The following is a 21,437-nucleotide window of genomic DNA, read 5'->3' on the forward strand; positions in this document are numbered from 1 at the left end:
GCAGCCTCTGTATAGGGCGTTTTGAGCTGTAGCCTTCAGAGTGGCACAAGTCACCCTGTCAGCTGCTAGGATTTCGGTCGTCTTTATCAACCTCAGACGGGAAGGCTTCCTGGGTCGCACTAATCTCCCTCCGGAGATTAGGGACTCCCTCCGTCACGCCTCAGTGTCCTCAGACACTTTTTTGCGGGGGAGATCCCAGAAGCCCTCCGCACTCGCCATGAGATCCTGCAGCAGGATCTAACCAATGGGATCATGACAAGTAGCGGACCCTGCGCAAGCTCCAAACCCGGCAAGCATCAAGGAAGCGGACGAGGAAGGTAGACCGTGGACCCACAAACCAGTTTACCCAGTCCAGCCAGGCTAACCAGGGGTTCCAAATCCCCAGCAAGTGCACTCCCCGGAAAAGGACCAAGGGTAAGTGGACCCCAAAGAAGAATTAAATCTTGGTGCCGGCCAGTCCTTCCACCACCTATCATTACTCCGCTCGACGGGCCCATTGGAGGCCGTCTGAGCCTCTTTGTCCCGAACTGGCATCAGGTAGGACTAGACTCGTTCGAGTGTTGGATCCTGGAGCGGGGCCTCTGCATCTCGATCTCTACTCCACCCCCTCTAACCTGCTTTCCGTTGGAACGTCCGATGGACTCGCTCAGGTTCCAACTCACTTTAGAACAGGTGGAGTCTCTCATCTCCAAGGGGACATACAGTTCAGGAAATCCCCCTTCAGGATCTGACTCCCGGGTTCTATTCCCCCGTTTTTGTCAGGCCCAAATGCAACTCTTGGAAATGGCGGCTGATTCACGACCTGAAGGAGTTCAGCTCCTCCTACCTCGAACAGCCGCCATATTTTCGACTCTTGACCATTCCCTCAGTCATATGGTTGCTGAAGCCCTCGGACTACATGGTGTCCCTCGACCTCCAGGATGCGTACCTGCACATCCCCATTCACTTGGCATATCGCAGGTACCTCCGTTTCACCCTGGGGTCAGGCACTTTCAATGGAATGTCCTCCCATTCGGGATTTCCTCCCCTCCATGGCTGTTCACTTGTGTGATCCAACCCACCGTCCAGTTCCTCCACGAACTCCAGGTACAATTCTTCATGCACCTGGACGATGGGTTCGCTCACAACCCTTCGCCCTCCATTCTCGAGGTGCAACGGGACCTAGTCATCCACCACCTTCGATGCCTAGAATGGTTTGTGAATGTGGAGAAGTCGGACCTAGTACCATCCACCTCTCTCCAATATCTAGGCGCCATACTGGATAGAGAAGCCTTCAAGGCCTTCGTACCCAAGGAACGGATGACAAGGCTAGCGCCCCTAATGTCTTGTGCACTATTAGAGCCCCTGTCACGCATGCAGTGGCAGCGGATACTGGGTCTCCTGACGTCAGCCCAGGACCTGAACTGGTAGACAGGCTCCACCTGAGCATCCGTGCGGTTCACATCCCAAGAGCCAAGAACGTCCTGGCAGACGCTCACTCCCGATCGCACGCGCCTCCTTCAACGGAGTGGCAACTGAACCCGCGGACGTTTCAGTCCCTCTGTCTCCGGTTCGGCAGGCCCATGCTGGATCTGTTCGCCACCAGGCTGAGCTGCCAGCCGTCTCGCCGACGTATCATCACATCATTATGGCGGGCTGCTTGTGGAAGTCTGGCTTGGTGTTCGCCAACCACTAGTTAAGAGCCCTCTAACGAGGATCTGGCGGGCATTTCCAGACCAGGGCCCCATGTGTTTGCCCAGCAAAGAACGTTGGCTTCTCACCATTTGAGTCGGCGCGGTGTTCCCCTGCCTGTCGATAGGTCCCAAGCAGGGGACCTCAGCTCCTTACCTTTGTTTGTGCAAATAAACAATTCTGTTGTTTCTCTCCACTCCTTTGGTGTTGAGGTGTCTTTTATCGTGTTGGGTTTTCAGTCCGGGGTTGCCGTCCGCTCCCCTCTCCTTACCGGTTCTTGTCCTACCCGCCCTCTAGTGCGGGGACGGATGCTTCCGCAAGGTCGCTCCCCTCACGGGTGACGCACAGATGGTGACGCAAGGGTGAGGTCTCGCTTCCACGCTCTCAGCCCTCCGCCTCTATGCCATTCTGGGCAATATTGGCTTTCTTACCTGATAAGTTTGTAAAACTATAACATTTTTGATTAAATGTCATTTTTTATGCTTACCTGGTAGAAAGCCAACAGTCGGTATTTCCCTTCCAGCCTCCCCTCCTGGGGGTTTTATTGCCTGCCTCGCTGGGTAAGGGAATGACGGGTATAGGTCATCTCGTGACCTGGGTGACCTACCGCCCGTATGTTGAGCTCGCGTCTCTACTTTGTGTAGACTGTGTTATGAGAGAAATTGAGTGAGCGCCACTCAAGTGGGCAATGTTGGCTGTCTACCAAGTAAGTATATATTGATAAACATTGCTATATGTACTTACGTGGTAACATTTAAGACTATCCTCATGGAAAACTAAATCTATCTTCAAATCAGATCTTAGTAAAGAGCAATAACAAGATCGAAAACTTTTCCCTGAGACTGTCATCAACACAGTGAATAATTAAATTAAATTAAATAATGATAATGGCCATCGCTATGCGCTAGAGCGCTCAAAGCACTTACATTATTACCCCCGTTTACCCAGTCAGTCTGTGAGGCGCTGGAAGGTTGATAGTCACATGACGTATCCCACCGGGTACTTATTTTCCGTAGAGTGAACAGTGGCAATTTCGAACTAACTCACTTGCCTAAGGTGAGACCACATGTACCATTTGTGCTTCGTTGTGGCGCAGGACTGGAGTCCTAGAAACTCCAAGTCAAGCTGTCAGACACAATCACCCATCCAAAGGCTCTCAGTGCCCGACGTTGCTTCAGTAGTTTCAACGGATTCGTGACCTAAACTCTGTGCACAACACCATTCATCAGCGTTACCTTTGCGTCTGCAATGGAAGCTGTCAAAACCGGCACTCACTTGGACTGAAGAAATAATCCGGTTTAGACAATGTGCCGGATTCGACAGCTTCAATTGTGTATGCGTCAGACTGAGTTTGGAAAGAGTTTTGGTAAGATTTCGTTTTACCAGAAAACAGTTTGTCATAACGAAGGAATTCAAGGGTACTGCGGTATGTTACTGATACACCTTGTAGAAGGAGCTACATCTTTGCTGTGGGGACCGTTTACACCGCATGTGGAATGATCCATATCAGCATTTCCCATTATTGGAGCCAAACAGACTATCATATGAAGGGGGAGGTGGGTTTTGAACAACTGCGTTGTATGGAGGCAATTCTGTGTCACCTCCAGTTCCAGTAGAGAGCATCGTCATCTCATGGCTAGAAAGGTGTTGGGAAGGTGATTCTACTGGGTTTGAAGCTCTTGTGGTGGTCATTACAGCACACGCGGTATTCGATCTCCGATTGCGGAAAGATTTCCAAGAATATATACCGATGCAGCATACGATGACGAATAGGAATGGTGTCACTTGTATAGCTGTGGGTATAACAACGCCGCCGTAGTCAAACTCTGCAAAAGGATAATGTATACATTTACGTTTTAACGAATCAGTAAGCAATAAACCGCATATCATATATTATAGTAAAAACGAGAAGACCGTTTACCTTTTCACAATATATCTCTACTATAATCATACTTCATTGTAGGCATTCGAAATATATCTATGAATCATTATCTAATATATAGCATTCTAGGTGTAAGGGGAGTGTATCCTCCCGCAAAGGTGGCATAATCACAATCACTGAATGAAAACATAGAGGATACTAAACGACCTTCCGTGTAATACCTTTTCTATTAAACGAGTTGATGATTTGGTATCAAACGAGCGAAAGCGAGTTTGATGCTAAATCTTTAACGAGTTTGATAAAAATGGCAATTTCACGGAAGCAAGTTTAGTATTCTGTTTATTACTCGCCAACATAAACTGACAGAAACTGTGCCGAAATTGCCTACAATATTAGGACTCTCGGCTTTCCGCGAGTCAAGCAAGGTCTAGTAAAATCGCGACACCGACATTAGCATTGTGACGTCACAACTTTGAACCATTTTGTAATGTATGTAAGTATGTGTTCTTACCTATTTGTGGGTAGTGTGGATTTGGGGGTGCCAGTTCCTCTATGATACTATATTCGATCACAAAGACACCACGGTTCTTTGCACCACTAGCACGGAATTCTATGAACATGTATGCTTGTGAGCTGTTTACAGATGGTCTCTCCTCTCCACACCACTTTGCCAGAGATGTCTTGGTCGTGTCATAGCCTGTAAAACATTAAATTGAAGAGCGATCAGACTCGGACCCGTTGCCGCTTGACATCTTACATGATACGAGGTGATATTGTATCAGTAAAATCAGCAGATCCCCCTCGCATGGAGAACAGTCAGTTTTAAAGCAGTTTTATACATGAGCTAACCTGCCCATGCGTTGCTGTACCCACCTTCAATGAAATATACTTACAAATATACAATAAGATACACAGATATTCGCATGTGAGAAGGATTAATCGTAATTTCGATTTTAAAGGTATAAAAACAAGATCTACACACATTTACATAACAATAGGGTGTGAGTGAGTGATACCATGGCGGGGTACACCAGAAATGGACTTCCCACATCGTATCCATGTGGCGAATCGAACCCAGGTCATCAGCGTAAAGAGGGATCGCCTTAACCACGAGACCTCCCCAACGACCTTGCGTAACAACAGGTATACATTTCGCAACCTTTATATTGGTGAAAGTAAAACTTATTTTAAAAAATGAAAATGAGCTCTGCATGATCGATGTCGGCTAATAACAGCAAACCTGAATGATGAGATCAAAATGTTTTGAAGCATTTCGGGAACATTTTCAAATCAATTCACCCACCACCCATCTCCCTTACCACCCCATCCACTGGAGTATCAAGCGATCGACATACTAACCATCATACACCGCCAAGTAATCGCTTCTACAATTAGGGTTGTACGGAAGCTGTGATTTTTCAAGTGACATATGAATGACGCCTGTCAATGACCCTGAATATATCCTCCAGGTACGATGATATTCCCTGAAAGTGAATAAAACATTTATAGTTCACCTCATTGCACACACATTTCATCCCTTACAAAAGTTTCGGTTTTTGTTGTAATGTCACATTCAGCAATATTCCTGCTACATGACGACGTTCTCTCTCGGTCTGGGCCACACAACTCTGTGATTGACGCTGTGGGAGGGATCATGTGATGGATGACATGCTTCGACCCATTTACCGAGGCATACCGCCGACCCTTCCATATAAGGGTGGTTGGGTAACCTAGTGGTTGAGGCGTTCGCACGTATTGCCGACGACCAGTGTTCGATTCCCCATATAGGTACAATATGTGAGTGAGTAGTTTAGTTTTACGCCGTGCTCCAAAATATTCCACATACATGGCGACCACAATGTGCGAAGCCCATTTCTGGTGTTCCCCGCCGTGCTATTGCTGGAATATTTCTAAACAGGGCGTAAAAGTACACTCATACATTCACTCCTGTCATTTGCCTGTGACATTGATATTGGTTCATGACAATCAGGTCTTAGACAGACCTTTAAGACTCCTTAGCATGATCTTTGTAGCTACTATTAAATATATGTAGAATATCATTTATGTAATCATAGTCTACACTGCATCGCTTCTAATGAAAGAACACAAGTAATTAAAACAAATATATATTATTGTAATACTTTCATATGAAGACAGAGAGTTACCTACCCTCCATATAAATCCGGATACCCAGGAGACAATATAAACTGGATGTAACTAGTGGCAGTCAGATCAACGTGTTTACTGACGGCTCGATGAACAGAAAAAAATGAACTAATCACACATAAACATTGAGGTACATACAATATGTTATCATTTATATTATACACATACACGTAACACATAGCCCGGCCACTGAGCATGGACATGACGACATTGTACTGCATATATAGAGAATCTCACCCAAGTGTCTACTGATATCAATTTTAAAAACGCCAGGTGATAAAGTTACAAACAACCGAGCCTTGCCGAGGAGGGTAAGATTATATTTATAATCCAAAATTATTCTGCTTTAGTTTTCCATGAAAAATGTACATCACTCATCACTTTAGTACCATTTGAATTGCAGTTCAGCAATGTCATGGCATTGTGACGTCATCAAGTTCATGAATTCATAGCATTTTTGGGGCAACTGTACAAAATCTACCGTCAAAACGATATCTTCTATCGTATGATATGGTCTGATCTCACACAAGCGATATCTCAGTTTTGGATGACAAATGACTCACTTGAAAACACGTAAGCGTAGCATTTTATTTACGTTGATACTTTGTATTTGTATTCACACACACACACACACACATATATAAATAAATAAATAATATATAAAATTATATATTTATTACTACTTATAACTACTCAAAAAAAAAAGAAACGCATAGGTAGTATTTTTCTATGTGACCTTTCGAATTTGAATCATTGGTGTCTATGTAATCAATATATCTATGGTGAACGCTGTCTGCATTCATTTTCATTTGAATCCATTGTCATTGAGGACAACTCGCCAAAACGCACCAAAATCTATTTTCAGTAAATGCAACAAATTGTGAACGGGAAGAAATTTATGCGTTTCTTTTTGCACGCACATTCCATGCATCATTTCCAACAAAAGTCGGGAGATTTCAATGCTCTTGCGACAGTTGCAAGCTTAGATACGGAGTTAAAATCATGCCTAGACGTACTGAAGCTCAGCGCAGCAATGCGATTGGTTACTTGGAGGCTGAGGAGTCAACATCGGCAGCAACGCAGACAGTGGTGTCGCCAACATTTCCCCTGGCCATTGCAAAGGTGGATAACTGTTATCTTCAGTGATGAGTCACGTTACATGCCACGACGTCCCGTACAGGAAGAGGATAGATTTGGTAGTTGAAGTGTCATGGTTTGGGCTGACATCTCATACAGTGGCAGGACAGATCAAATTCAGGTCCAGGGCAATTTGACAGCTCGACGTTACAGTGAGCTATGCGTTTCGGACTAGTCCGATCCGGTATTGTGGTATATGGCCAGTGGGTGAGTGAATTTAGCTTAACGCCTCCTTTGGCAATATTCCAGAGGGGGACACAAATTATTCCCATGTGGGGAATCGAACAAGGGTCTTCGGCGTAACGAGCGAACCCCTCAAACACTAGGCTACCCCATTGCTCCTACATGGCCAGAGAGATATTTAGTGTTAACCTGCGGGTCCACTAGTGCAAGTTCGGTCAGGTTTGGTTGTTGTTTAAAGCCGCAGTCGGCAATATTCCAGTTATATGGCGGCGGTTTATAAGCAATCCAGTGATGAAAGGCATAAACATCTATCTACTCAACTGGGATGCGATGACATAAGTCAGCCTATTCAGTGATCCCGTTACTTGCCTCTTAAAAGTATGTACCATCGACTCTCCTTTTGCAGCTATTTCTTATAGATTTGGAAGGGGTTTTGTCGCTTCTATTTGCGGAAGACCAACTCTAATCCGGAATTGCTGCCTGAAATAAGTCGATGTACTTTGGCCCAAAGATCACGAGAACAGGGAAGCCCTTGTTTCCTTGACCACATTGCAGGCCAAAAACTACACGGGAAGGCGAGTAAAAGTCCGGATTTATACCTTCTTTAGATTTTTTCCCACTGGAATACAATTTAATTCGAGCACACACTTAATTTACCCCGAATCGACCTTCGCTTGTTAATGCCTTTAATACCAGACGCGAAGCTGGGTAATATCCAAACCAGATTTCTATTTCTGAATCAGAATCAAGGAACGCTCGACACGTAAGGGTTTGACAAGGACAGGTAGGCTCAGAATCAGTGTGAATAGTTTAGGCTGTGCATCCCTGTCAAACAGTGTTCCAGTAAGATGTCATCATAAAGCATATTGACAGTTAAAGAGACAAATGCATACTTGTTACTTTGTCACAAAGTATGAACACGGCAGTACGTTGAAATCCACTCACATTGACACATATTCAAGTCGCTGCTGAAATTGTGAATAACGTTTCACGTAACTGTGGCGCTCTAACGTGCGCGAACACACATACACATACTTAATTCTTAGACATTACCTTGAAAACTACCACTGGTGTACATCATCTTGAATCCTCTGTCTAATAAAGTGAACATCATTGATAGCTCTACCCTCATATATCTGCCTGAACTTGTTGTTGTGAAATTTGTCTTGGCTGTGCAACCCTCATTCAATTGTCGAGTGGGTGGAGGGATTCCTAAAACCAAAATGGATTCAATGAAACTGATATGATTTGAACTGATTCCTAAAGGCAATAATAGTAATAAAATAAAACATGCTTACTTAAACATGAACCTGTCGATAACATCAATTCACAAGAATCGCCAGAATGAATGTCAGTGCACAGTGCACACGCAAATGTTCAGAATATTGTGAAAGCTGATTGTCTTGACACAACCCTGTTCCTGAATCCAAAATGGCGTTGGAACAGGGGGATTTCAACGTTTCGAGTAGGTATCTACGTCGTCTTGGGGTGTAAACTGAAAAAAGGCCCAAGGTCAAGATATTGTTACGAGGACGAATTTATATTGTGCAGACACGTTGGAGAGCTCTACTATTCCAGGGACTAGTGTTCTATACTGGTTGTGACAGCTTTTGACAGGAAGGATGACAATATATGGTTGAACAACTTCTTTATTGCTACGAGAGCAACACAAAAGCTGTTTATCCATAAATTGTCATCCTTCCTTAAGAAAGATTTGACAGTTCTTTGCGCCCACAGGGCAGTCATATGTAAACTCTTAAAAAGAAAGAAAGAAAAGAAGCGCACAGGCTGAAAATATGAAAATGTATTGAACGTATATAGTGTATATAAATCAGTTAAGCTGGGACATGGGTTAATGAAATTCGACAAAGTGGTGAACATATCGGGTGAACCGGTTTTTGACAGGTATTTTCTCAGCGGTAGGAGTAACCCAAGTCATGTGAGTACTGTCAAGTTCCAAACAGCATGTCCAAAAATGCAAAGCCGCATGGGACTCTCTAAAGGAGAAAGTTTATGGAGGAGTGACAGACAAATTGACAGCGCGGGCGTTAAAAGACAGGATAATTATTTCATGGGAGGAGATATCAGTGGAAGGAGTACGTAAGAGCATTTCTGCTTGAAAGAAAAGTACGCCTTCGTTTAGTTGTGGGGGAAGATTTAGGCCACGTTGAACATAAACTGAAATAATGGAATTTTCCCATGATATTACATTTTTGACATGCTGTTTTGAATTTGACAATGCTCGCCTAATCTCTTAGATCTCTTGCAACCAATCTCTTATATATTTTGAAGACTCGTTGATAATATCCTAGTGTTACTCTGTGAAACGCTCTAATAACTTTGGTTTATCTATCGATGAGAAAAACGCGTCTCAAAACGATTTACGTATTTTTTGACACCCGATATGTATTATTGTTGTTGTCAGCAGTAATTGTTCCAAGACCAGGCATGTGTCCTGTTGTGTCCGTTGCTGTTGCAACGACGACCTTGGGTCGAAATGAAGCGGAACATCAATACTATAATTGAGATATGTGTCTTGCACCGGCACATCGGGACGTCCCTGCTTCCAAACGTCCAATAGCGATACATGGTTACATTCATTCTTGGCTTTTCTTCTATATCTGCGTTCACGTCATAAATTTCGTTATGAAAGGATGAATTTGACTTGGACTTTTATAGTCTATGTCTGTTCTAAAGTTTCACATTACACGTGTTCGGCGTGAAAAACTTTGTTCTGCATGCACTTTTTGATGTACTGTTTTCAATGTTTATGGCGATTTAAAGGGGCACTGATGCGGAGCGAATAATGCTTCTCGCCAACGGTCTAATTACGAAAGCAGACCGCAAATTGGTCAGCGCCCACTCCTTCGACCGTGACGGACAAAGGAACTGGGCTCCTGTCCATATTAGCAAAATTTCTTCACTTAAACAGTCAGGAGGCCGGATGCCCATCACATGCCATTTGTTTAAAAATATCCATGGTATTCCTTGTCTGATCGTAACCATATATCCCAGCAGTGTAGTTCTTTTCGGATGCTTGGATGGTATACTTACTGATCCAATTTGATCCTATTTCTGTGTTTTTAACCTCGATATTTAATCATGTTACATGAAAATATGATGTCTACAGGAACGTAGCAAGCCATTTGTTTCAGTACGGAAGATTGCAAAGCTTTATATTTAGGTAGTTTTGAGTGTTGGTTGAGCTGTGATAGCAAATAGCATACGTAAATTTTGGTAGCTATGGTAGCTACAATGGTTTATTATTTATGATAATAAAACGCACAGTTGATTTATTTGAATTCGTAAACAAAAAACGATGACCTTGGCTTTGGTAGAGAAATCTGAAAATTGTCTTACGTAAAAAAAACTTATTTCACTTATTTACCAAAGTACACACCAAATGCCTGTGTGTATTCCTTATGTAACGAAATTCCGTTGGTATCCTCAAAACAGTTTCGGCCCATAAGTGTTTTCAGGCTGCATGCGACACAGAGATTACATCTTCCTTGCTGTAACTCGCGTTTGATGGTGTAAACCTACACGTGTCATCATTCTCTTGATGGTCAATTCATGAATTTATAACAGGTATAATTAGTAGCAACACCACTTCGGTTACTCAACAAAGGTTCCCATGTGGCATTTCTCCTGTCTGGAGTAAATACTCAACAGTATAAACTAAGGTCTGTAATGGCAAATGTATTGTATGTTATGTAATATGTGCATGTAAGTGATGCAAGAGGGTTTATCACCTGAGTTACAAACACAAACATCGATCAAAGGATTAACCGATAACACACTGATTGATTAATTACTTTTATCTTCTAGCGGATTTGTCAAAAGGCAGTGTGTGTAGATGGCTACACCCTGTCGTAAAGAGTGAGTGCAAAAACAACATCCTCCCTTCAAAGAATTAACCACCCTTGCGTTGATTGATTGATTGCTCAATATTGGTCAACTAAATTACTTAGAATAGTGGACATCATACAATTAGTTGCCAGGTGTGCTATCTTGGGAGACCAATGAGAGGTTTATCTAGTTTTCACCAACGAAAGACGTGAAACGATGTGTTACTTTTTCGCAAGTGAGACAGTTGTAAGACACGCGACACAGAGCAGGATTATTTACCAGCTGCAGATGAATGGAATACGATTTCTTTTACGTGGATATTGATGGATACATTCCTGAACAAGGTAGTAGCCTGACACTGTTGCTATAAAATTAGTCTGTTTAACGTTCATTGTTTGCATTTTGTTTTAATTTATTTGTTGTAGCATTCAGCAGAATCTTTATGACAGAAAACACACACTAGATCGCGTATGTATGTGAAATAGGATCCACATTGGCAATCTATACAATGTATAAATGTTGCTGTTATGTTAGAAATTTACTATGAGTATAAGCAAATCGTGTGTTCTTTTATTAATTTTCAGAATCATACAAATATGACAATAAACTAATTAGGGTTATGAGACAAAATATAGAGACGTACATTGGCTTCGTTATTTTTCCGACCTAATAGTTTTTTTTACCATTTCTACCACTGGCAGATGATTAACCTTCAAAGTGTTTCATTTGTTTTCATAATACATTTGTAATGAAGTACAATTGACTTCACCTCAGTTGATCTGTCTATAATTAAACTATCAATTGCGCTTACGGACTGCGCAGCAGAGGTCACGAACCAGTCACGAATTCTGGGATATCATCCGGGTACTCACGGGAGAAAAACAATAACAAAAGTTTACACCAGTCCACGGAAAATGCTCCGCATCAGTGCCCCTTTAAGATGTAGGGTAACTCGCACTAGCCTTGACCGGAAGACATTTTGTGAAAGTAGAAACAAATATACGAATACTTGTCGGAAATTCAAAGTCAATTTGCGTAGGCGTAAGCAAGACTAACTGGTGAATTATATGAGCATCGCGTCATCATTCTGGAAAGAAATACGATCCCTGAAATCTGGAGCCCATGCTAAAGACAACATATCCAAAACACATTAGCTTAGTCATTTTAGGAAGATTTTCTCAAATCGAACAATATTAGACGCAGAAATTGATGACATGCAAAATGATTTGACCGAATGCTATACTGATGTTGATGAACTTGTTCTAGATTCACCTATTGTTGAAAGCGAAATATTTGAAGCAATAGATCAGCTAAAAAGGGGGAAAAGCAGCAGGCCCAGATGATATAAGTATTGAAATGCTAAAGGGTTCCAGATTTACAGTTATGCCTTTCCTATGCAAATGCTTTAACACATTATTTGAAAAGGGTGTTTTCCCCAAATGTTAGTCATGTTCCAAAATAATTCCCCCACATAAAAAGGTGACCGTAATGACATAGATAACTAAGGGGTATTTCAGTGATGAACATACTAAGAAAAGTGTTTACATCAATACTAAATAATAGAATTGCTAAATGGCAAAACATGCGTGATAAGAGTTCTGAGTTTCAAGCTGGCTTTAGGAAGAATATTTTCCATCAGATCATATATTTACTCTTTATGCACTTACCCAAAAGACGTTGTCACGTCGTAAACATAAACTGTTTGTAGCATTTGTAGATTTCAAAAAACCTCTTTTAATTCAGTTGACTGCTGTTATGGAAATGTCTTCGGAAAGCTGGACTACGGGGGAAAATATGGGTATGGGGATTCCAGCGGTATGAATGTTTGGAGAAGTTCATTTATTAGCATGTCAACAATTTCTTGGTGTTGGGTCTTCTACACCAAATTGTATGGTATATGGTGAATGTAGTAGATACCCCTTATATATTAATTCCCAAATTAGATATTAAAAATACTGGTTCAATCTTCTTCATATGCACGAACAGCGTCTTCCTAAAATAGCATACAATATGCTTTTACATTTAGATAATATGGGGAAAATTAAATTAAAGCATATAAGGAATCTTCTATTTTCCCATGGTTATGGTTTCATATGGTTATGCCAGCCAGTTGGAAGTGTAGACTTGTTTCTTAAGGAATATAGAACGCGGTCTGCACATATGTTTTATCAGGAATGGCATTAAACTTTAGAAGACAGCTCATGTTTTGCTTATTACAGAACTTTCAAGACTTTACGTCAACCAGAAATTTATTTATCAATACTCACGACTGAAACTTTAAGGAACCATTTTATTAAATATCGACTAGGTTTATTAGACCTTGTCGAAAATAAGGGAAGAAATATGCCCATTGCAAAATCGAAACGAATTTGTCAGTTATGCAATATAGAAATAGAAAATGAAATTCACTTTGTGTTCGTCTGTCCGTTTTATAGTGACCTTCTAAAGAAATATATTAATGATCATTTGATAAAGATGCCGCCATCGCAAGCTTTCGTATATGTTTCTGTAACTGCTAAGAACGAATCTCAAATATTAAACCTTTCACTATATATTAAACATGCATTAGTTAACAGGAATGAATTGCTTAAAGAATGTGCTTCTCCCTGTGTGTAACTTTATGCTATATGCATACTCTCTTGTATATTGGCCGGAGGCCTTTTGTACAATAAACCTTTGGACTTGACTTGACTTGACAAACGTTTACTGACACATTTGGGATACGTGCAATACACACTAACTACGACATGATTAACGAGATTCAAACACAGAAACTTAATGACGATTGCTGTGGAAATACATACCTGAACAGCTGAAAACGCCTGTGCGTTTCTTTTTTTTGAAAAATGTATTACTGATTATCAGTAAATTACCCCAAGTAATGCCATTCACAATTGTAGTGGCCTACGTAAATACTACGATTTATCCAGGGTTCAGCCTAACCGCACCATGATGATTTTGGTTCGAATCTCTTATAATGTCTTCCAGGTTTGTCGTCACCGAAGACAGGCATCACTAGTAACATTCCTCAAGCATCCGATTGTCAAGGCGTGACGTGCTTCAGTATTGTTCATTGAATGACTTTAGTGTTACGCCACACTCCGGCGGTCTGTACACAATCCAGTCTGGACCAACAAGCATGTGCATCGATGGACTGGGGACTGATGACGTGTGTCAACCAAGTCAGCCAGCTTGAGCACCCGATCCCGTTAGTCGACTCTTACTACAAGCATAGTCGCCTTTAGTAGCAAGCATGGGTTAGTGAAGATCTGATCTACCCCGGATCTTCACGGGTCACAACATTGTTCAAATAGGCCTTTATACACCATACACTTTGAATAGCATTTCAGAATATTCACCTACCGTCAAAGATAATCACGTGGTCGTATCTGCACGGTAACCCGTCCTTCCCATTAAAATCAAGGACAACAGCTTGAATCCTCTCTCCTTCCTTAGCGGTGATATCAAATGTGCATCTGAGTACTCTTAGTGTCTCACATCTGAAACAATCATTTTTAGGAATTAGTTTCTGAACATCATAAGCAGCTTGAGCATGAGCAGTTTGTAGTTCTGCAGTATTCCATCTCTATGCCTGTAAAATGTTCTTGTCGAAACCAGACAATCTAGTGACTGATATCATGAGCCTCCATATCATTTATTACGTCAGCTTCCTCGTCTGACAAGCTTCAGCATCGCTTGATATGAATACGTTTAAAGTCTGACAGCCGAGTGAGTGAATTTAGGATTACACAGTTCCCGCTTGCAGACGTTAAAATCTACAGGCCCTAAATGCATCCTAAATGAAATAGGACGTGACGAGCGAACGATTAACCACTAGTAACATATATTACATTTGTGATTACACTTTCTTGGTAAAGTACAATTTCTGGGACTTTTTACAGTTCAGTCCCATTCGGAATTCGAACGAGTACCCTCGGAGTCAAGCGTCTAATCGCCATCACACGTTGGTTACCCCCCCTCCCCCCTCCCCCGCCCCGTGCTAATCCTTGACGGTTATAAACGGTTATAATTAGCTTGTCGACAGAAGGATTATGCTGCTATATACGGTATATACATACTCCGTTATATGTCTGGGGTAGCATGGTGATGTTATGTATTTGGGTTGTGATCCAGCCGTTAACTGCCGGGGACCGCAAGGACCATCACTTCTAGATGCTACTGGGTAGACTTTGACGACATGAAAAGAAGGCGTGGTTAGAAATCTGACATATTTTGTTTGTTCATTTGTTTTGTATCTTTATTTGATGCACTCAGCTATTTGCGGTCTGTATATAACTAGACAGTCCAGTGCTTATATAATGAACGTCGATCTGTGCATTTTGGAAACGATGACATGTGATTAGTTATTATCATTTATGAACAGACTTTTTTTGGACTTGAACAAGTCTGTAAGGTAATAACAAGTAGTTCAAATGATAATTATATATATATATATATATATATATATATATATATATATATAGATAGATAGATAGATATAGATAGATATATATAGATATATATAGATATATATATAGACTGAAGTCCTTCACCAGATGAGTCTCTTTAAAGGATAAAATTACTGTAAATGCATGGGTTTTACACTTGGTGCAGCCTTGGTTCAAACCTAATGAACGATACTGCTGTATGGCGTCAGTGAAAGGACTTGGGTTTCTCTGTCCATGAAAGCGTATATACTTACCATGTACACTAAATTTACGGGTGGCTGAACACAATAATACCCAAAGAAGAACCAGATATAGCCCATGTCGCCATGTTGTTTCCATGGTAATAGAATGTCCGAGCCTGAGAAGGCGGTATGATACTCCTTACGCTCTAACTGATGATCGTTGCCTGTGTCGACATGTCCTGGATTCCATGGAAGGAGGTTGATTAAAATCTGGACCTTCCGTGGCGTGGCGTGACCAGACGACGTTATTAGCTATTCACTCCATCATCGACAGTCAAACTAAGTTTCCCTGATGATTCGCGCACATGCGACAATAACGAGTAGTCACAAACCACAAACACACAACGAAATAACGTTACTGCGACTCGGGCTGGGAGCAGTCTTGGTGCATGAATTAGCTGGTTAGGTGCAAAAGAGGAATCGTTAAACGAAACAGGATTTGATAAGTACAGAGGCGGAGTTGTTCCAAAGGCATTCAGAAGTTGGTGGAATCAAACTAAAAAAGCTTTATGGTTCGACTTCTTTATGATACAAGGTCACAAGGTTGTGACCTTGTATGATATAGAAGTTGAACCATAAAGCATTTTTAGTTTGAAGTACAGAGGCGTTTACTATAGTGACCCACATTTCGATTTGTCGGGAGGAGCTATCATATCTATATACAAGCAAATAGCACCCTAGAAGATTTCTCTGGAGATACAGTGTGCGTTTGTGTCCTCGCTTAGTTCATTCACAGGTTTTCACAAGAGCCGACGGCGTCAGTTTCAAATGCATTCCCGTGCTTCAGATACTCACTAACACCCGGAAATTGACCAAAGCATGATGTTTATCGACACTGTAAACCCAAAAAGTAAATCAAAGGGTTTTACTGTCTGCACTCGTTAAAACTGAGTACGGGTACAGCTGTGAAGTGTCATCAGCTTGCCGTTTCAGCTGGCTCCCATGGTAGCATCTATAGCTGCTCATTTGTGACGTCATTCTGACTTTACGTCACAAAATTATTTGAATGACATCACCACTGCTGATGACACAACAAAACAATTGCTGTTTCTACGTGTCAACACGCAGCGCATAGTCTTCTTGTTTCCGGGAATCGAATAGCTTTTGATCATGTTTTCCAACCAATCAGATTACAGAACACAATAGCGTTTGGTTTACAGTGATCATTTAATAAACCTTCCGGACAATTTAAAAGGGGTGCGGTGTTTAGTTAAACACCACACTCAGCAATATTCAAGCGACATGGCGACGGTCTGTAAATGGTAGGATCTGTACAAGACAATTCAATGATCAACAGTGTACCCCGCCCTGATATTGAGGGGATGTTGCTTAAAGCGTCCAAAGCTAAAAACACTCACTCAGTTTTTATTGTTACAACTAACTCAGCGATGTAACGAGCTCTTCTATTATGTCCCGGCCACTTGCTATACATTTAGTTAAACTACGCTTATAACGAACCTAAATTAATTGTCCCTTTTAGTCCGTGATAAACGTAGTTTACTATATTTCCAGATTATTAATGAAGCGAACTGAGGGCAATATTCCGTCCGTATTACGGGGTGAAACACATTAGGTTGGCTTCACACGAAGGCCCAGTTAGGGGAGTGGAAGCCGTGTTCCACTGGTAAGAATGTAGCAATAGCTCCAGAACATCCACATATATGCATATAACGTGTCCTATTCCTTCACCCTGACTGATCTGATATGATAATGACACCCGAGGCCCAGTGGTCTGAGGTAGGTAGGTAGGTAGGTAGGTAGGTAGGTAGGTAGGTAGGTAGGTAGGTAGGTAGGTAGGTAGGTAGGTTTTAGGGCGAACTTGGGCTTAAAGGCCTATATGCGCCCAACACTTAACGAACAGTTCATTGTTGTCCAGTTAAATTACGTCATACTTATCTGTTTTAACAAGGACGTCTAATCCAGCTCTTTATATGCAACCATATATTAAATTATCGCCACGTATTGCGTTCAGTGTAAAATTAGTTTTGGTTTTGTTAAGCACAATGTCTCTGAGAGCTTTTCGTGGGTTTTCATGAGCTGAACATTCATTGAGGTAGTATTGAACTGTTTCTCGGCAGTGTAAGTTACAGCTTTCACACAGAGAAGAAAACCCTTTATCTAAAATGCTTTCATATGCCTGTAATCCACAATGTCCTAGCCTGAGGCGACTTAAAACAACTTCATCTTTGCGACAATGCCGACGAATTCTAAAATGTTTGTTTACTGCAGGACAAGTAGAGTACATGTTTCTACCTGTAGTTTCATTGCCCCATGTATTTTACCAAGAGGCATTTATTGACGATGAAATAACAAACCAGTAATCTCTTTGAATGGGCTTAACTGAGTGAACATCTCGATGCGGTCTGTTGTACGCCATCTTAGCAAGTGTGTCAACTACCTCGTTCCCTGCTACATCAGCATGTGCAGGAATCCAAACAATATGACAGCTGATGTACATGGAATTAAAAAAGTATCAAGATACAAGACGTCGTATATAATGTCAGTGCGTGGACCTTGGACACCTGGTTGAAGGGCTTGTATAGCTGATAACAAATCAGTAAGAATTATTGCTTCGTGTTCATTATCTTTTACCCATTTAAAGCTTGAAGTATGGATGTCAATTCTACTGCAAACACAGACAGATGATCAGTCAATCTAAAGCTTTTAGATAAACCATGTCTGGGAATATGAAAGGCCCCACCAACATGACCGGTTCTGAGATCCCTTGAAGCAACACTGTAAATATGAGTAAAATTACTATATTTGGCGTGAATGTAGTCTTGGGTTTGCTTACAAGCTCCAATAAATCATGAGAAATCGAGGAATGTGTCCTTGGAACCGTTTCGAGATTGAGCAGCATTCAGCTGAAGATTCTTCATTTCGTACTGTGATACTAATTGTAAGTAATCCACATGGTGATTTTCCATGATTCCAATCACACATGACATATTTTCAGTAAATTGGAAATCAAGTGAGATGATGCGCGCGCATTTGACCTTCAGTTTTTAAAGCTAGTGAGTGGGCACACCAAGAAGGAAGGGCACTTTATTCCTCCGTTACTGACTTTAACTCATAGAATTATCATCAAACTTCAACTTACTGGTAAGTCTCGTTTAAGTTTTAAATTCTATTTCGTTAAAGTCTACGTCAGTACGTAATCACGTGAGATTTTAAAGCAGTGTGTCCATGGACATATAAAAGAATAAACAGCATACAATGTGTTCATTGTTCACTTCACAATGTTTACTTAGATAACTTGAAACACCTTTACAAGTTAACAGTTTCATAGTGTAAAGTTAACACTTGATAGCATAAACACTCAGCTTATGAGTCAGTGTCACACTGTGAAGATGCGCGAGCCAGTCAGCGAAACAGTTATTAGTACTTGACTGTTCAAGTTGAGCATTGTAAAATCACTACACCAGCCTGCACTGTTCAGAATGGTAGACACAAGTACCCCATGCTGTGCTGCATCAGAGGCGGAAGCTGCACGTGTACTGTGAGCTCCATACAGTGCTGTGTTCACACCTGCTGCAGACTGTTCCAGACGTATCCACCTGGAAACAGTGTCCTTACTAACCGCTCTGAATGGTTTCTGGTAACTCAAAAATAACTCACTTCTACCCTTCCGTAGGGTTGCTGTGGTATTAATGTAACACTGCAAGCATTTTAAAACACACAGACTTGAGTCTGCTTCTTTGAGTCTATTTCTTGCGCACAATAGGTTTCTGGTGAAACCCAGGTCTTGACTGCTCTAACAGTTTATGAGTATACACAACACACTGTTCCGCACTGAATTTCAATGAATCTACAGTCAACAAATGCAGCGTTTGGCATCTCTGTCCAGTTAAAACAGCTAATAACATGACTAGTTTAAGTGTCAGTTGTTTCAATGAGATTGACAGATAACAAGGACAAGTTGCAAATGCAACAATACAATATTTAGATCCCAGACCTGCACATATTTTAGTAATGCTGGTTTACACTCAAATACCCCTTTCAATAGTCTTTTCACAATGGGGTGTTTACCAAAGGCTGAACCATCTGGCATGATAATCACAGATGAAAGTACACTTCTCACTGTATTAACAGCACTGTACCCAATTTTCCCAGCACGTTCTGCAAGATAGTAAACCCCTACATTGAAAGAGCCCGAAAGTGGATCACACCCTGAGGAATTACAGAAACCTTCCCAGTATTTAAGATAGGTCTGACACTGTTTTTGTGTTGAGGTTGGCCTACCACGGAGGACAAGCTGGGTTGCGTCCTCTGAAAGTCCAGTCTTTTGGAGCTGTCTCCTGACAATAGGCAGATTAGGAGTCTGAGAGACTTGTGTCGAAAGTGGACTTCCTCCAGGTAACAGGGTAGGTGCAGAACACTGATGTGCTGAAAACAGTATGGGTTGAGCAATCATCATCCTCATAACGACTGGATATCACACTTGGGTCGGTCAGTTGGGTACCACCATCACTGCCATCGACCCCTCCCTCTCCAGCTTCTGAAGAGTCTGTGGTATCACACTGAAAGGATGAAAACAACATGGTTTCAGTGATTTCCATGGTCGAATCAGACAGTTAACAGCACACGAACCTGGATCTGGCTTAAATGACATGTATTTATCAAACTGATGATTATGTCTTGTGGCGAACATATCAATATTAGGGGAAAATCTCAGCATATTAAGAGCTGAGGGGAGTATTTGTGAATTAAGTTTCCACTGTGCATGCTTTTTAATTTGTCTTGCCTCTTGATCAGCTTGATCATTGTTTTTCCCTGAAAGATGACCAAGACTGATCCAAATATCACATTCAATACACCACTCCCAAATTTCTTTTGTGACTGAATTACATTCATTAGAATAAGAGGTGCCCATTTTGTTCAGATGTGATACAACAGTCATACTATCAGACATAATTCTGACATGCTTATTTTTCAAATCTGACTGAAATGCCTTCAATGCTAATAAAACTGCTCTAGACTCCAAGTAACTGATGTGGTGACTTTTCTCCATTTTAGTCCAGCACCGCTCCCCAGTCTATTTTACTAGAGCTAGTATACATGACTAGGACAGGTTCACTCCTCTGAATGACATTATATGCATCCATCACATTGTCAATCCACCACTCAAGTTCAGTTCTACAGCAGAGTCTAATGACACTTTAGCCTCATAACATCCCGAGTTACTTTTCAGTGACAAAGTTTGAGACTTTTCAAGTTGCCTATAATAAAGTGGCCCATACATAAACCCAGGGAAGCTACTAGTGAGGTAGCCAATAACCTGTGCAAGCTCTCTGATAGTTATTCTATCTCTGAGTAACAGTTGGCTACATGTCATCATCTGTGTGTGTCAGCTTCACTGTCATGTTAACTGAATCAGTTTCAAATCCTAAAAAAATCAATAGTTTGTTTTGGATGGAACATTGATTTCTCCGGGTTAATTGAAAATCCCAATTTTGTTGAAATATCTGCATTTTCTAAGACACTATCAATACAGTCACTTTCAGATTCACTTTGCAGGTACATGTCATCAATGTTACCTGTTGATAAGTGAGCTCTGTGTATCGAATGTGAAAACACTGACTTCATAAGTTTAGTAAATTTCCTTGGATAGCATGCTAAACCATTAGGGAAGCAAACAAACTGATAAAAGTGCCCTTTCTACTCAAATTTAAGGTATTTTTGATGTTCAGTGGCAATCTGATAGGAATAGTGGGCATCTTTCAAATCAGTTCATGGCATCCAACAATTTTGTGACTAGTTTCAAAACAGACTGCAGTGTTTCTATTTTGAAATGATAATACTTGACACTTTTATTCAATGGTTTCAAATTGAGAATCATGCGATAACTTCCGTCTCGTT

At 41.3% G+C, this 21,437-nt stretch overlaps 1 protein-coding gene across 2 annotated transcripts; it reads right to left on the bottom strand.

The window, feature by feature from the left end:
* Window positions 1–882: 882 nt before the first annotated feature.
* LOC137277892 (neuropilin-2-like) lies at window positions 883–15,935 on the bottom strand. 2 transcript variants are annotated; one of them, XM_067809884.1, is made up of 8 exons: window positions 15,609–15,935; window positions 14,968–15,076; window positions 14,252–14,388; window positions 8,093–8,251; window positions 5,723–5,804; window positions 4,913–5,037; window positions 4,065–4,250; window positions 883–3,497 (listed from the first exon to the last, which is right to left on the bottom strand). In XM_067809884.1, exons 1-8 carry the CDS (start codon window positions 15,673–15,675, stop codon window positions 3,178–3,180), a joined length of 1,185 nt encoding a protein of 394 aa, XP_067665985.1. In that variant the 5' UTR covers window positions 15,676–15,935; the 3' UTR covers window positions 883–3,177. The 2 variants fall into 2 exon arrangements, with proteins under 2 accessions (XP_067665985.1, XP_067665984.1); XM_067809883.1 differs by having other exon boundaries at window positions 15,591–15,935.
* Window positions 15,936–21,437: the final 5,502 nt, after the last annotated feature.

Source organism: Haliotis asinina, chromosome 3 (assembly GCF_037392515.1).
Source record: "Haliotis asinina isolate JCU_RB_2024 chromosome 3, JCU_Hal_asi_v2, whole genome shotgun sequence".
Taxonomy (NCBI): domain Eukaryota; kingdom Metazoa; phylum Mollusca; class Gastropoda; order Lepetellida; family Haliotidae; genus Haliotis; species Haliotis asinina.

Excerpts from the sequence above, each read along its gene's own strand:
- LOC137277892 (XM_067809883.1), bottom strand. The coding sequence starts at position 15,675 with ATGGAAACAACATGGCGACATGGGCTATATCTGGTTCTTCTTTGGGTA. Across the intron at positions 14,389-14,967 it reads TACCCCAGACATATAACGGA|ATGTGAGACACTAAGAGTAC; the intron begins GTATGTATATAC and ends TGATTGTTTCAG. Across the intron at positions 5,038-5,722 it reads TATCCGGATTTATATGGAGG|GGAATATCATCGTACCTGGA; the intron begins GTAGGTAACTCT and ends ATTCACTTTCAG.